The sequence below is a fragment of the Montipora capricornis genome, chromosome 5 (assembly GCF_036669925.1).
Source record: "Montipora capricornis isolate CH-2021 chromosome 5, ASM3666992v2, whole genome shotgun sequence".
NCBI lineage: Eukaryota > Metazoa > Cnidaria > Anthozoa > Scleractinia > Acroporidae > Montipora > Montipora capricornis.
Window position 1 is genome coordinate 562,501 of NC_090887.1, and position 15,000 is coordinate 577,500.

Below are 15,000 nucleotides of genomic sequence, written 5' to 3' on the forward strand. Positions count from 1 at the left end.
AACAATATTAATTTTCATCTTACGCCCGGCTTTTTGCTTGTTGAAACTCTTTCTTGACTCTAATCTGAGGGAAACAAGAAAATCTAAAACAGACTGAGATATTCAATCTCAGGCTCGAGCCATACAAAGTTTGGCCTTCAGTAAGAGTTAAAATATTTGCAAAGTGTCACCTTTGAAGCTTTGCTCATGTTTAACCCCTTTAACTCCCAGTAGCCCCTCACAGATTATACTCTGTCTAACGCAAGATGGGGGGCCCCCTTGGGCCTTAAAGGGTTAAGAAAGTAATCAAGGCCTAAATTAATGAATGAAGACATACATTGCAAGGTTGCACTGTTGCCTAAGAAATTATATCCCCAAGATAGCATACATGTACATGTAGCTGGCTTTGATTTAACCCTTTTTCTCTTAAAGGGTCATACTTACAGATTTTACTCCTGTTTAACACAGGACGATTTTACTCCTAAATGGGGGCCACTCCAGAGGTAAGGGTTAAACAGTTTACCTCAAGGTTTATAGGTTCTTGTCTAGTTTAGTATGAAAAATTAGTACGAAAAATAAAGATACCAGAGAGTTGATCACTCTCCTCTTTTGCAAAATATTACACTAATCATGTTTAAAATGCCCCAGTGATTTTTCAGTAGTGTAGCAGCTCTCACAACTGTTATGATAATCATCAATCGACGATCCGGACCACGTGCAAAGTCTCATGTAGTTTTTGAAGGCCCGAATGCTATTAAAGTTGTTTTGTTGTGTTTAGAAGTTTTTGCACTCTGCTCGGCGTCCTACGTCGATCGTAACATGGTGTCAGAAGTTTGAGGATCACTTCATAGCTTCAAAGTCAGTATTTTGTTTGTCTGTGAAGTCTATAGTTTGCGTTTGAGTGGGCATTTCACAGACTGATTTCTGTACATTGCATCAACATGGCAGCTATCAGCACTACAGCAAAGATTCCTTCTCCAGTCAATCTTTCTGATTGTTTGCATCAAGGGGAAAATTGGAAATTGTTTCGTTCGTTGTGAAACGAAGTTTTATGAGTTAGCAGCTGGTATTCACAAGATCACAAGAAGTTCGGGTGGTTTCGCTGTTAAATGTTATCCGCAAAGAAAGGATGGAAGAGTTAGAGGATCGACCAGGTACTCCAAAAGTTGTGTATCGGCGTGAAACGAGACTCATGAAAGGTATGTTTTCTTTCAACGTGAACAGTTGTTGGATGAACCACTTGATAGTTACATAACTTCATTGATGAAGCTCTTGGAGACCTGGTTTCGGCACGCTGTGTGAATCTTGTGTTCGCAACCGACGGATTCTTGGTGTGAAGGATGACCGAGTTCGTGAAGAGCTTCCTGGAAAGTGGGACATCAACTTAGATAAAGCCATTGAAACAATCAAGGCAAGTCAAGTAACTCACTCTAGAGCGAGTGAGATCTCAGAAAAATTTGCAGCATCCGAAGAAATAAATGCAGTGAGGCACAAGTTGAAATGTCCTTTAAAGGGCAAGCGCCGGAAATCCCCGTCTTGCAAGTCTCTCTCTCCTAACAAGAGTCCCACAAAGTCTAAAAAAGTGTTTGTTTTGTGGTGGTATACATGCAATGAAATTGTGCTCCACTTCAGGTCAAATATGTAGGAAGTGTAGTAAAGATGGACACTTTGCTGTCAAATGTCGTGTTAAGTCTCAAGAGTAACTGTATGATAATCGTCACATGACCCAGACCACGTGCAAAGTCTCGTGTAGTTTTTGAAGGACCAAACGCCATTAAAGTTGTTTTGTCGTGTTTAGAAACTTGACTTTGCACTCTGCTCAGTGTCCTACGTAGATCGTAACAATAACCTGCTATTGTTTGGTATTGTAAGCAGCTTCTACAGTTTTTAATTTCAATTGTTTAGTCTTTTGATTTTGGCTAGGATGGCGAGCCAATCACAATATTATACGTAATGAGAGCTGCTACATCATCTGATTTTTTAAAACAATAACTGATTCTCCTTTTTTCCAAAGTTTGAACAGGCCAACCTTTGATGTTAAGCAGGATAAGGTTTATTTAGTAGTCAGTTTAACTGACTAGTAAGGCCGCTAGAATCAGGGCTGGATCCAGGAGTGAATGATGTCAAACTTGGTGGCTTAACATCAAGTATTATAAATGACCTTAATAATCATTAAGTGTGCATTGCCAAACATAAGAGTACCTCAAAGCCGGACACTTCAGTCGTGTAGTTGTGTGTAGTAAATCAGCTACACGCACAGACTGGATTCTACGACATCATTTTTCTCTTCAATCCAGCACCCCTTGAATCTTAAATTTGTGGAAAATGTTTTGGAATTTGAAACAAATTACTTTTTGGATCAAAGCGGCACTTCAAAGGACACATTCTCCATGGACTATGCACCAACAAAATGTAATATGATTCTAACAGCATTCATGCCTTTGTGATGATTAGAGGTTTCAACAAAATTTGAACTTACTTGGCAGCAAGTTTGATTACATGCAGTAACCAACTGTTGTCATTCTCAAAATGAACTTCAATCAATTTAATTCAATTAAATTTTGTATAATTAATCAAATGATTTCGAGTGCAATTTGGAATAAATAAGCATGAGTAAATGTTTTCAAAGATGCACAGGCGAGTGCAATTTGTAATCTTTGAAAAAAATACTTGTAAGTGCTTAATTTATTCCAAGTTGCACAAGAAAATCATGTGATTACTTCTTAATAATATACATGAAAATTTTTCCAGATGGTTAAGCAGAAGCAAGGCTTTTGTATCACACAATCACAGCACAATTGCCCCATCCACGGCTCACATTTGATTGGTTATTGACACAAAAATTTCACCTTTAATACACTAATTTGAACTTTCTGTGCGCTGTTTGGAATTGAAATTTTTGCATGTATATTATTAACGGGGAAAAGATGCTGCCTTCTCTAAATGAAGTACCTGACGCAGTTTTGGTTGGTTGTCAACACTTATTGCAACCACAGGATTATATCACTTACTTTCAGAAAGAACTTTAAGATAATTTTAAGGCACATGCATGAAATAGGCATACATTTCAATCAGATGAAATGAATTAAATAAACAATCCTTGTTCTTACCCAGGCAATTTACTTATTTCACACAACTAATTCATAAATTATTGTCTGAGTAAGTGATAGCAATATCCATTCATTTCATAAACATGTTAATTTAGCATTTCTTTACATGTATGTTGGGTTCAGACTGCAACCATTAAAAGCTTCGGATCATGCTTAAATGGAAAAACCTTTTAATCCAATAATGAGTAATGGTCAGACTTTTCAATTTTGTTATCTAATTCATTGCTATGCTTCTGATTAATTTCTTTTTTTGATTAAAATCTCTTGCTGAAGCTTAATAATTTTGTAAAATATCTAAAAATCCCTTGCCAACTTTCCACATTATTTTTATCATCTTTTAAATGTATTGCAATGTCATGAAATTTTCAAACTTAAATTTCAATGTCAGTTGTAGCTATAGTGGGATGAACGACCACAAGTGTCAAAATTATTTCCAAGTACACACTTTCTCTGTGAGAAATCAATATTATTATCACTAGAATAAACTACATTATAGTCTGCTACGCACAACTTTGCATACCAAGACTGTGCCATGTAACTCATCCACAGTTGGAAGTCACTAAAATGGCAAACCATATTCACATATGGTAGTAAAATCTCAACAATGAAGTCTGCATCATGTTGGACCAATGCTGATTTCTACCATTTTAGAATGTTTGGGCCTTTCGGGATGCCTGGCTTCCAGGTAAATTCTGGTGCTCTGATGTCGATCTATGACTCTGTTTTACCTTTGACGTCTAAATGCAAATAAGCAATTAAGGCAGTAATGAACATCTGAAACTGGCAAAAATAGAAGACTGCAAGCTATAGGCTCAGTGGTTAGGGCGCAAAATTTGTATGCAGATTCCTGCCCACTCGTCTGATTTGTCTTTGGTCATCTTGAATTCAAGACAAATAGTTGTTTGCAATCAGTTGTGAATTTTCAGCATGTTATGATGTCATTTACCTGCTTATTATTTTAAAGCACACATGGGAACCAACATGTATCAAGGGAAAAGAATGCTTTCTGGATCAATTTGGAATTTAGCAGTATTGGTTTTTCTGGAGAGGGGAAAACCAGAGTGCCCAGAGGAAAAATTCTTGGAGCATGGAGAGAACCAACAACAAACTCAACCCAAATAATTATGACGCCAAGACCAGAATCAAATCCAGGCCACATTAGTGGGAGGTGAGTGCTCTCACTAACTGTGCAACACCTGTTCCCCTGCTCCTTAACGTGAAATATAAGACACACAACAATATAATTAGAATTCCCTGGACAGCGTAAAACATAACTTGAAAACTTGCAAGTTAATTATATAGACCCTTGAGATGTCTAATAAAGGCAAGATACAGTCTGAAATAAACTTGTACAACAACTAGACATGGCTGCCCAGGTCATTCCCATTTCTTTGTGAACAGTGTGTTGTGTGTAGCCCACTGACTGGAAGGAGGGGCAAAAATGATAATAACAACAATAACAATAACAATAATAATAATAATAATAATAATAATAATAATAAAAACAAAAGCCAATAAAAGAAAATATGCCCTCCAGAAAAACAAAATGGTCTAATTTCATGCCCAAAAACGTCAACTTACTTGTGAAGATGTAATGCACAAAACATCCTCAACAGGAAATAATTTGCCATAGTTGTGTGGACAGGAGAAATAATGAATCCCATTCACAATTCCATTGTGATTACCAACTAAAATGAAAATGCAGGGAGTTATGCACTCAACAGAAATATCATTGGCAACGCTTTTAAACTGATGTAGTCAGCACTTTCAGATGTTAATATTAGGCCTTAACACTAAGGCTTGGATAATGCATGTTTAAGCCAAAGGGTTTAGCATTTTTGTAAAGGTTTGGGTTGTTTCAGTTGTGGTAAAACAATGACCTGCATCTGCATTTAACACCCTCCATGTCTATAAGACACAACTGCTCGAGTATTGTCTAGAAAAGTGTGCGGAGTTTGCTACTGTTCTTGTGTTTTAGCTTCTCCCAACCATCATGACAGCCTTGATTAATTTGGATGTTGAAAAAGGAGACGGTAAATGATAACCTGCCATTAAAAAAATGAAGAGATGTATTTTTTCCCGCCAGGAGTACTCAGATTTTTTCCTGCAAATTCCTGACTTCATGGATTCGCCCTGACGAAGGGCTAACGCTCGAAACGTCAGCTTTTAGAATCTCTGTACGGTGGCCAATTTACATTATCAACTCCGTTGATAAAACCAAATTTTGTATACTACCGGTACTTCCCCACCGACGCAGCACAACAGTTTCTTTAGAAACTACCCCCTTCATTCATGGAAACAATACATCTTTTCTAAATTGTAATCTTTTGCCATTTCACTACATAACAATAATGTAAGTGCTTGTTATTTGTATATTTACAGTAGTACTCTTTTCGATTTTGGATTTTCAGATAGGTTATCACATTAAACTTTGTGACAAATTAATTCAACAGGGCCCAGTTGTTCAAAAGCGAATTAACAAAAGAAACTTGTAAACTCAGACCATGAAACCATCTCCAACATGCAGTAGCCAACTCGAAAGCTTCAGATCGTTTGGCCATTGTACACCCATTTTTTTTCTCAATTTCCTTCTTGAAATAAGAATCCTTTATTCATTCACTAATCCGCAATTAAATAACGACCAAGGTTTAAGTTTTGCCTGTCAAAAAAACCTTTTAGAATCTAATTTACGCTGAAGGAATTAAAGCAGAGCTAGTCTACTACATGTATGTACCCCTAAATGGAAGGCTAAGATTTTTGTCTGAACATTTTTTGATTGGTAAAAAAACAGAAAGAAAATTTTCTATTAACTCCGAATTAGCTACATCACTGAACAACTGGGCCCAGAAAGATATTTGTCATTAGTTTTTCCCAGCATGGAGTTTATACCTTCATTTTAAAAACTAAAGAATTATTATTGTTAGGCTTCCACATTTGATGAATCACAAGATGAAAATGAAATAGAATTTTACCTGGTGAGTCCAGATGAAGACCAACATACTGCTGCTTTTTCCCAACAATTGAACCAATGTACTTTACAACACCTGAAATACAGTCAACCACACAAGCACATAGCTATCAGGTGAAGTGAAACGTAGATAGGGACAGGTACCCACGACCTGACGGTAGCCTCGCAGCTCCTACAAGGTCTCACCTGATTGGAGACCACCCTTGAGGTTTAACAAAAGAACAAATAACAGAGACAATGGACCCTAGAGGATAGAGTTGCAGCCCTTTTGTTTTAGGCCTAGGGTCCATTGTTTCTGTTATTTGTTGTTTTGTTAAACCTCAAGGGTGGTCTCCAATCAGGTGAGACCTTGTAAGAGCTGCGAGGTGACCCCAACCTGACGCACACACAGGTTTTTAATCAGTCCAGCAATACAAGAGTGACATATGGAGATGCCAACTACTCTATCAGCCACAGCTACTTACAATAGATGATTCAAACTTATTGCCGTTCCTACTGTTAACTCTGAGTTTGTGTTATAATAATTATTATTGAAACTCACTTTTTTGTTGTTGGTTGTTATATTTAAATTTATTATCACTGTGTAAATAGGTATACGAAGTTGAAACAAAGTGACTTGACTTGACTAAGCAAACACATAATTATGACAGGATGCATGCTCCTAATTATGTGTATGGGATCATGATGGAGGAAGTTATATAATTCTTTTGACTGGTATAAAAAAGGGTTACAAGGTAAAATGCAACAGCAGTGAAGGTCAACTTAGACCACACCACATCACCAGGCTTACGATGATATCTGAAGCACAATATTAAAAACAACTACATTGTTAAGGCCTCACAAAGCAATCTGGGCAGTCCTTAACCCTTTGATGCCTAAACCGGCTAGACTTAGAATTTTACTCTGTCTAACACCAGATGATTTTACTAGTCAATGGGCAACCCCCAGGAGTCAATGGGTTAAACAGACTAGTGTCCTAAACTCAGAGCACAAAAGCTGAGCCTCACCTGAGAGATGGCCTTTAACAACAACATGATCACCAACACATGGCAAAATCTCTGACCTTTTATTGAACAAAACAAAAATCATGACTGATTGACTCACAACAAAAATGCATGAAAAGGTAAGAAATGTTTTTGAGGAACAACATCGCATCTTCATCACGTTTTTTGGATTATGCTCAGATTTTTTTGCACATATTTCGTACTTCCAAACTTTTAGAGTCTATGGAATTTAATAAAACAATTCCATTCACACTAGTCTTGTTGGATATAAGACTGGCTATAGCCAACTCCTTTGGGATTAAAAGCACACAAACAAGTTCCACAAACTAACACATTAAACATGTATCTATAAGTTTTAAACTTAGTTAAGGAGAACTCCTTTTAGCCTGGATATCGCAGCATTTTGCAATCAGGAATGTTTAAAAAAATGGCAAATTTGGGTCCCTCAAATCTCAGAATAAACAGAAAATCATCATTAACATCAATGCAAAATTATTTTCTAAAATTCTTATTTTCTAAAATCCCTATTAGAAACTACTCCACACATAAAAGTGCCTATAACCCCAAAATTTGTGGGGGGCTGTAAAAAATCTTTGTACGCACTGAGCAAGACTCTGCAAATTTTTTTTTCATTTGGTTGAAACCACGTTTTTTGAGAATTTTCAAAGTAGGCAAAAAAACGCCCCCGTTTAAAATATTATAAAGTGAAAAAACTATCAAATTGGGTCTGGGTCGAGCATGATTCGTGATGTCATACCAGGATTTCTCTTGTGAGCGCAGTGATCAACAAATTGCTCTACGAAAATGCCCGACGCCTGTGTTGTTTTCGGGTGTTTACAACAACACTCCAAATCAGGTATTGGACTTCATCCGATACCTTTTCATGGAGAAGAACACCCGCAGGCCACAGAAAAGAAAGAGAACAAAAAAAGTGGGTTGGCTTTTTTAAACTGAAGCGGGCACATTGGACGCCCACCAAATACTCTGCTGTGTGTTTGAAGCACTTCTGATGTAACTCAGACAATCCTCAAGGAAGATTGCGAAAAGATGAAGTTGGAGTTTGTGTCTTTCCAACTGTCCATACTCCAGCAGTAAAGTCTGTAGGAGAGAGTGTAAAACCAGGTAAAAGTGAGCAAAGCAAGAGGAAGGTGAGAAAATTATTGTTGAGAGAACTCCCTCTTATTTGATGAATGTTTCTTTTGTACACGTCCTTCATATGAAACATTCAGCTTACCAGATAATATCTCCTTCTAGATGAGCATATTTCTCAAAGTACAATCCCCGTTTTTGTCTTAAGTTCTTAGAGGAATAAAGATGCTTTCAAAAGTCCCGATGTTCTTGTCAACATGTAACCCAAGAGAAAATGCCAGAGGAATAAGAGTACTGCAGTAGAACGTCCTACAACAACGGAAGAAACACCACAAGTTAATGTCAAGGAGTCAAAGATGGTGTCCAAGATGAGGCAGGAAACTTGGAATGAACCGCTGAGGAAACTCTGTGAATGTGAAAGTGAAAGTGCCAAGTAACCAAGATCAGATTGGTGTATCCTGGAATGATGTGTCTAGCCTCAGTCTTCACTTCACTCAGTCATGCAGGGAAGGAAAAAATTGAAAAGTCATAAAAAAATGAGGTTTCAACCAAATGGAAAAAGTTTTGCAGAATATTACCCACTGAAACAAAGATTTTTTCCAGACAAAAATTCTTTTTTGAGGTTATAGGCACTTTAAAGCAAAACTCTTTGTGTATAGATGACACCATGTGTGCAGGTCATTAGCCCTTGGATGGACTTACTGTTTTGGAGATTTTTTGTCCGTTGAGTGTCTTAGATCACACAATACCCTCCCACTTTCTCTTGTACAGCCTGGGCACTTGCAAGATGAGTACATATCAACTGGTCTAATGGGCTGTCGCTGTCAAACAAAGAACATTTTTGAAGTTGACAATAAGGCCTTAGACCCATTATACATGTAGTCCAGTCCAGAGGACACCGAACCATTTATAATGTGCAATAAATTATTATTGTTGTTGAATGCAACAAGAGCTTACTGGAACTACTTTCACTGGAGATGATAAAGGTCTGTATGCTTTTCTTCGTTTTAAGTGCTGGCATCTGTTAAAAAGAAACATTCAAATTAGAAACAATAATAATATTTAAAGGACTCACAGGTAAAAAAACTGGGATTGAGCAAGACACTAAACAGTTAAAAACATTGCTTTTACCCTAACCGAAGTCTTAAGACCAGAAGCTTGGTTGAAAAAGTGGCGTGAAAACATTGAACCAATCACTGAGTGAAGTAATGCAAAACCAAAGCAATTCGCTAATTACTTTTGACACAATTGAAATCCGCTCTATGCAGGGGCAACATTATAATTCTGGTTAATGTCACTGTTCCTTGGTATCAACATAATAAGCTTTTAAACATGTAACGCAAGGCGCAATAGGATGAGACAACAGACGCATTGGTGTTTTTTGAGGGGAACACTGCCTTGTGGCTGGCTAGCCTGATAGGGCAGTAAAATCTCAATTAATTGAAGATAATACAGTAGTAATAATTAATACCTCCAATACTACATTGTGATTCTAAAAACTTACGTTTTTGATTTGCTATTTAACATTTGACCAGAATGTTTTGCTTGAGGCAACTGAGGAAGTTCAACTTCTCTGCTTACATGTACAGATGCCTGGAGAAAGAAAATGCAAAATAAAGAAAGAAATAAAACTTATCATTGCAGGAATGTATTCATTTTTAAAGCTGATATAGCCATGACATTGTCACTTTATATGTTTCTGAATGTGGAATACTTCTACAAAGTGAAAATCTGCTTTTGCAATACATCTACATTATATTAGTTATCTGGCCATTTAAAATGAAAGCGAGGTTGCAGCTGACTTTGTTCTGATAAGTAACAGACCTCCCTGCTTGTGTTATGTTAATGACATTGTTCTCGTGCTAATTAGTTGGAATTTACATAAGAAAAGGTTTTTATCAGAGCAAGGTCAACTCTAGCCTCGCTTTCATTCATAGACCAGGTAAGTAAGCACACAACTGTAAAATGGTCTATTGTATAAAATAAGCCACTTCAAAAATACCATTATACCATTTTAAGTCTGAAGAGAAACAGGAAACAATGCTTATGCAAAATTCAGTAGGGCAAACAAAGAGTATTATGGTATTTTTGAAAGTGGCCTCCTTGATACAAGATGAAAATTAACAGGTTAAGGTGGCCCAACACAGTTTTCACATGCGCTCTTGCTAACGTAATGTAGCACATGCAAGGATTGCAAAAAAAATAAACATGGCTTCAATACAGCAATCATTTTATTTGCTCAATACTTCCGCTATCTCTCCTGTTTTTCCTCATAATTATTTGAACAAAGTGTTTTGATGGTTTTAGTCTTTAATAAGAAATGTATGTTGTTTCTCTGAAATACGCCTATTTCTCAAGAACCACTCATTAGAATTGAATGAAATTTGGCAAGAAAATAAGTAACTAGAATATTGAAAAAAACTTGAACTTTTACAGAGGAAATTCTAGGATAATTAAAGATCTCTCTGCCAAATTATTATTAAAATAGTGTTAACTTGTGAGCATTGTTACAAGCTTGATTGTTGCATGCCAATTATAAAGAAAATCTAATATCCAGATTTTCTGCAAATAAACAAAACCGATTTTAAAGGCCTGTTTATATTTATTCATGTTGCCATGGCAACGGTGGATACGTCAGCTTAACTATCAAAAAACCGAAGTTTGTGTTCTAAACTTGCTTGCTACCATTTTTGGCAACCAAAGGATCAAGGGTTTTCGAGAAAAAGGTAGGTACATAGGTACCAAAAACTGTGTTCAGCAACCTTAAATTGCAGTCCACCAGCTTAAACATTGAGGAAAGAAAAAGAACAAAAGGTAAAAAAAAAACGACACCTGGAATTTTGTAAAACAAAAACTCACTTTTTGTTTCTCTGCTGTTGATTCTGGCAAACTACAAACAGAAATACTGTAAGTTATTACTTTAACAAAACATAACATAACATATCGTTGCTCCAATTAGCATGAATGCTGTGGAGTTGGTCACTCGAATCGGAGGTTGGGCCAGCTTTCGAATGCTCTTTTTTCATGCATAAGAGCTTGCAGTGCAACAGGGTCATTGTCATATTCGTTTCCAAGTTTCTTCTACAAGTCCCAGTGGCATGGTCCATGGGATGTTGCAAATAACATTTTTTGAGGAGCATCGCTTTCCATACAGATACAATGTCCAATCCAATGCAAGTTTTGTCGTTTTATGTAGTTTTTCAGTGGCTTGGTACATGTCAGTTTGTAGATTTCTTTGTCTGAGTTTGTTTCACAAAAAAGCAACATTGCTACTATATGAAACAATAAAATTCTTGGTATTTTAATTTTATTGTTCCCTTTCACCTCAGCTAAGGAGGCACAAAAATATGACATGAAATAATTATTAAGACAGGGCAAAGTAAATGTGAAACAGGTTTTGCTAAAAGGTGGCCCACAGCCCACTTGATTCGCAGCCCCACAGCCCAGAGAGTGTATAAATTCTTTTTAAATGAATGCCCTCTTCAAGATGATGTATATGCACTGTGACGGACTGGTAACTACCAAAATAACAATCCAGGTAACCTTATTTTGCTTAATATGGGGTTAGGAGGTGTGGCAAAAAAATGCTACTTTTGGCAGTCAGTTGTTGGTAGTTTAGTGGTAAAGTTCCCGCACGGAAAGCCGACTCCCCAGGTTCAACCCTTCTTTCTCCCATTTCTTTTTCATAAGTGTGTGATTTATAGTTTTACACGCGGTATACAACAGTGTATGCTCAGATGTGCCTCAGCATGCTAGTGTGGTCGACTGTAGTCTAAATTGGACAACGATGAGTTTTGATTAGCTTGTAATTTCAATCACTTCAGTCCTCTGCATTGCCTGAAGCTGTTGCTTTTTTCTCGGAGAAAAACGTTTAATCAGCTACATATACAAGCTTGTACATATAAATAAAATATTATTATACTTAAGAGTTTTTTTCTACACTACTTTATTTTTTAGTTAGAGTTGAGACATTTTGAACTGAAATCAAATTTAACCTGTAACATCAAAATTCTACAACACAGTAACTTAGTAATGGTAACTTACACTTCATTTTCTTTACTTTGGACGTCAATATTTTTACTTAAAGGCATTGGGGCTTTTGAAACAACCGTTTGAGCATCAGAAGTGATCTGAAAAGAAATTCAGTAATTCCTTTTTGTCATTTTAATACTACTGTAATTGCAACATTTGGAAACATCATTCAGTGTTGAATACACAGCGGGCAAAAAATGAAGCCTTGTCCTGAGCCAATGCCTACAATAAAATAATATTATAGTGATTGAAATTTCATTTCCCTTAGTTGATGGTTTCCTCTTTAGGTGTATCAATGCAGTAGTCATTTAGTCATTACTTTGTTTGAAGGAACAAAGTAGAGGATTTGGCTCTGACTCTTCTCTTTGTAAACTTTTTTCAGGGGGGGGGGGGGGTCAATTATGTCTGGTAGAGAAACTTGTCCCTGTGAGATGGACTAGCATCCCATCCAGGGGGGAGTAGAAATACTCCTAGTCACAAGTTAATCAGCTTTCTTATGATTTGGTAACACATCCTACTGGGCTAATAATACATAATTTTATAATACTTATTCTTCTGGTATTGTTAAGAAAACGTACCGGTAATAAATATCTTTAAATATCATAATAGAAACAAGTAAAGCAACTGCTTACTGGTTTTGATTGGAATCAATGCCATTTTTTATTTTATTTTATTTGGAATTTATTTACCCATGGAACACCTTAAGAGTTCTCAGGAGCTTGTTCAATATGTGTCTGTGCATTCCGGATCGAATTGGAATTTGGCAGTGTTGGTTTTTGAGGAGAGGGGAAAACCGGAGTACCCAGAGAAAAACCTCTCGGAGCAAGGAGAGAACCAACAACAAACTCAACCCACATGATGCCAGTACTGGGAATCGAACCCGGGCCACATTGGTAGGAGGCGAGTGCTCTCACCACTGCCCCACCCTGCTCCCCTCCCATGGTTGTGAACAACCATTCTATGATGACGGTCCCCTATACCACCCCTTCATAAAACTCAATCACATAAAAATATTTGGACTTTAGGCAATGGAATTGAACTGGATATTGATCAAGATACTGTAACATAAAAAACACTGAAATACTGTGAACTTTAAAGGAAATTGGCTGAAAATGTTTCGAATAAAGTGTAAGCTATCCATAGTCTCCAGTTTTCTTTTGAATGCCCTGCACCTAAGTGACAATATTGTAGTTCACATTATCGCTTATTTACATTGCAAAGCATAGGAGACAATGAAGCTACATGGTACACTGTAGAGTGCCGGAGTAAAAGTCTGGAGTTTCCTGGTTCAAGTCATGCTCTGACTCTCAGCTGTATTTTTTTTCTGGGTAAAGACTAGTTTACTTGCTTGACACTGCTCTTAAAGGGGACATACATGTTGTAACTTTTGAGAGGACCTAGAGGTTGTTAACTGATTCGTATATGTAATAATCACATGGGTCAGAGGGCAACTAAGGATTAATTTCACGCATATTTTCAAAGTTTTCACAAAATTTGGAAAAGTTTGAAAATACAAGTGAAATTAATCCTCTATTGCACGAGAACACATTGCAATTACATGTTTATCACATAAAGGGCAAAATTATTGAGGGCGCCTGTTCAGTGCCTTGACAATTAAATGACAATCAACAAGTTCCCATTTAGTTAAAGTTCAATTCAATAAATTGTTACTGTCAACAGAAATAGCACTAATGTAGTTTATAATTATGAGGACCAAAAAGAGTCTCTTGTAACTGGATAAGCAACTGTTAACCAATCAGGATCAAGTAATCATGCCCTCTTGATTACCAAAAGTGCCTTTGTGATTAAGGAAAAATGCATTCCATCTCAGCCAATCAGCATTATCAGTAATTTTGCCGCCGGTAAACACCTAAAGCACCCCCAACTAACGAGTCTCACTGCATGGGGAAATGTTAAACAGGAAACTGGTTGGCCTCCTGCCAGTTGGAATGCTTAAACCCACTATGTTTATTTTCATTCTTGGCCCTCAAATGTTCTAAAAAGCCTATTAAGGGGTTAGGAGAGGTCAACAGGGTGTATCTCCTTATTTTTCTCAAATTTATTTACAAGTCACGTACATGCACTTCCCAGTAGTGTTGGGAATCAGCAGAGATATCATAACCTATCATTGGAAATAATTGGATTGACGCATCTGATTGATCACTGATTATAATAATTGGAAAAATAATCACAACAAAAACCCTGTGCTTAGGACTTAGAGTGATTTTAATATTAATATGTTGAACATTAACATTGGTTTACATAATGATAAACAGTAGCATGGACAAATACTAATTTAGGTTCTGGAATACTGTGCAAAAGCACAAATAAGGTAATTGTTTTTGCTCATTATTTGAACAAAACACAAAATGGAGCCCAGGTCGTGAGCTGTGTTTTGAAACAAAACAAAACAAAAAGGAATGAAACTAATGAGAAAAAGGGGCTTCAGTGGATTTTAGCTGCTGTTATAAATTCCAAAAAGACAACACACAAGTTTTATATCTCTCTTACGTGTCACCAATATTTTTCTAAAATTTTCTACAATAATTGATTGTGTGTGATCCACAAATGATTGTGGCATTGCTTAATTTTAACCCTTTAACGTCCAAACCGGCCTAAACCAGCCAGACTTAATATTTTACTCTGTCTAACCCCAGACGATTTTACTCGTCAATGGGGAACCCCTGGGAGTCCATGGGTTAAAATCTTCAATCATTATAATCAATGATCAGGACACCACTAATTCCTAGACAATACTTACTTGAGGTAAAACTTCTTTCTGCTGTAAAGACTGTAACACTACTTTATGCTGTAGAGT

General features: G+C 36.8%; 2 protein-coding genes across 2 annotated transcripts in view; one reads left to right on the forward strand and one right to left on the reverse strand.

Annotated features, from left to right (window-relative positions):
- The window catches only part of LOC138048985 (uncharacterized), a 15,756-nt gene extending 11,309 nt beyond the window's left edge, over window positions 1-4,447 (forward strand). The window contains exon 7 of the mRNA XM_068895066.1: window positions 4,054-4,447. Within this exon, the coding sequence (XP_068751167.1) occupies window positions 4,054-4,116 (63 nt within the window). The 3' untranslated portion in view covers window positions 4,117-4,447. The remainder of the gene's footprint in view (window positions 1-4,053) is intronic.
- The window catches only part of LOC138048983 (centrosome-associated protein 350-like), a 36,368-nt gene that overhangs the window by 4,673 nt on the left and 16,695 nt on the right, over window positions 1-15,000 (reverse strand). The window contains exons 8-17 of the mRNA XM_068895063.1: window positions 14,944-15,000; window positions 12,195-12,280; window positions 11,010-11,040; window positions 9,655-9,743; window positions 9,108-9,171; window positions 8,853-8,971; window positions 7,065-7,120; window positions 6,062-6,133; window positions 4,671-4,777; window positions 1-3,826 (exon numbers count right to left, since the gene is read on the reverse strand). The exon at window positions 1-3,826 is cut by the window's left edge and continues 4,673 nt beyond it. Coding sequence (XP_068751164.1) covers window positions 3,737-3,826; window positions 4,671-4,777; window positions 6,062-6,133; window positions 7,065-7,120; window positions 8,853-8,971; window positions 9,108-9,171; window positions 9,655-9,743; window positions 11,010-11,040; window positions 12,195-12,280; window positions 14,944-15,000 — 771 coding nt within the window. The 3' untranslated portion in view covers window positions 1-3,736. The remainder of the gene's footprint in view (window positions 3,827-4,670; window positions 4,778-6,061; window positions 6,134-7,064; window positions 7,121-8,852; window positions 8,972-9,107; window positions 9,172-9,654; window positions 9,744-11,009; window positions 11,041-12,194; window positions 12,281-14,943) is intronic.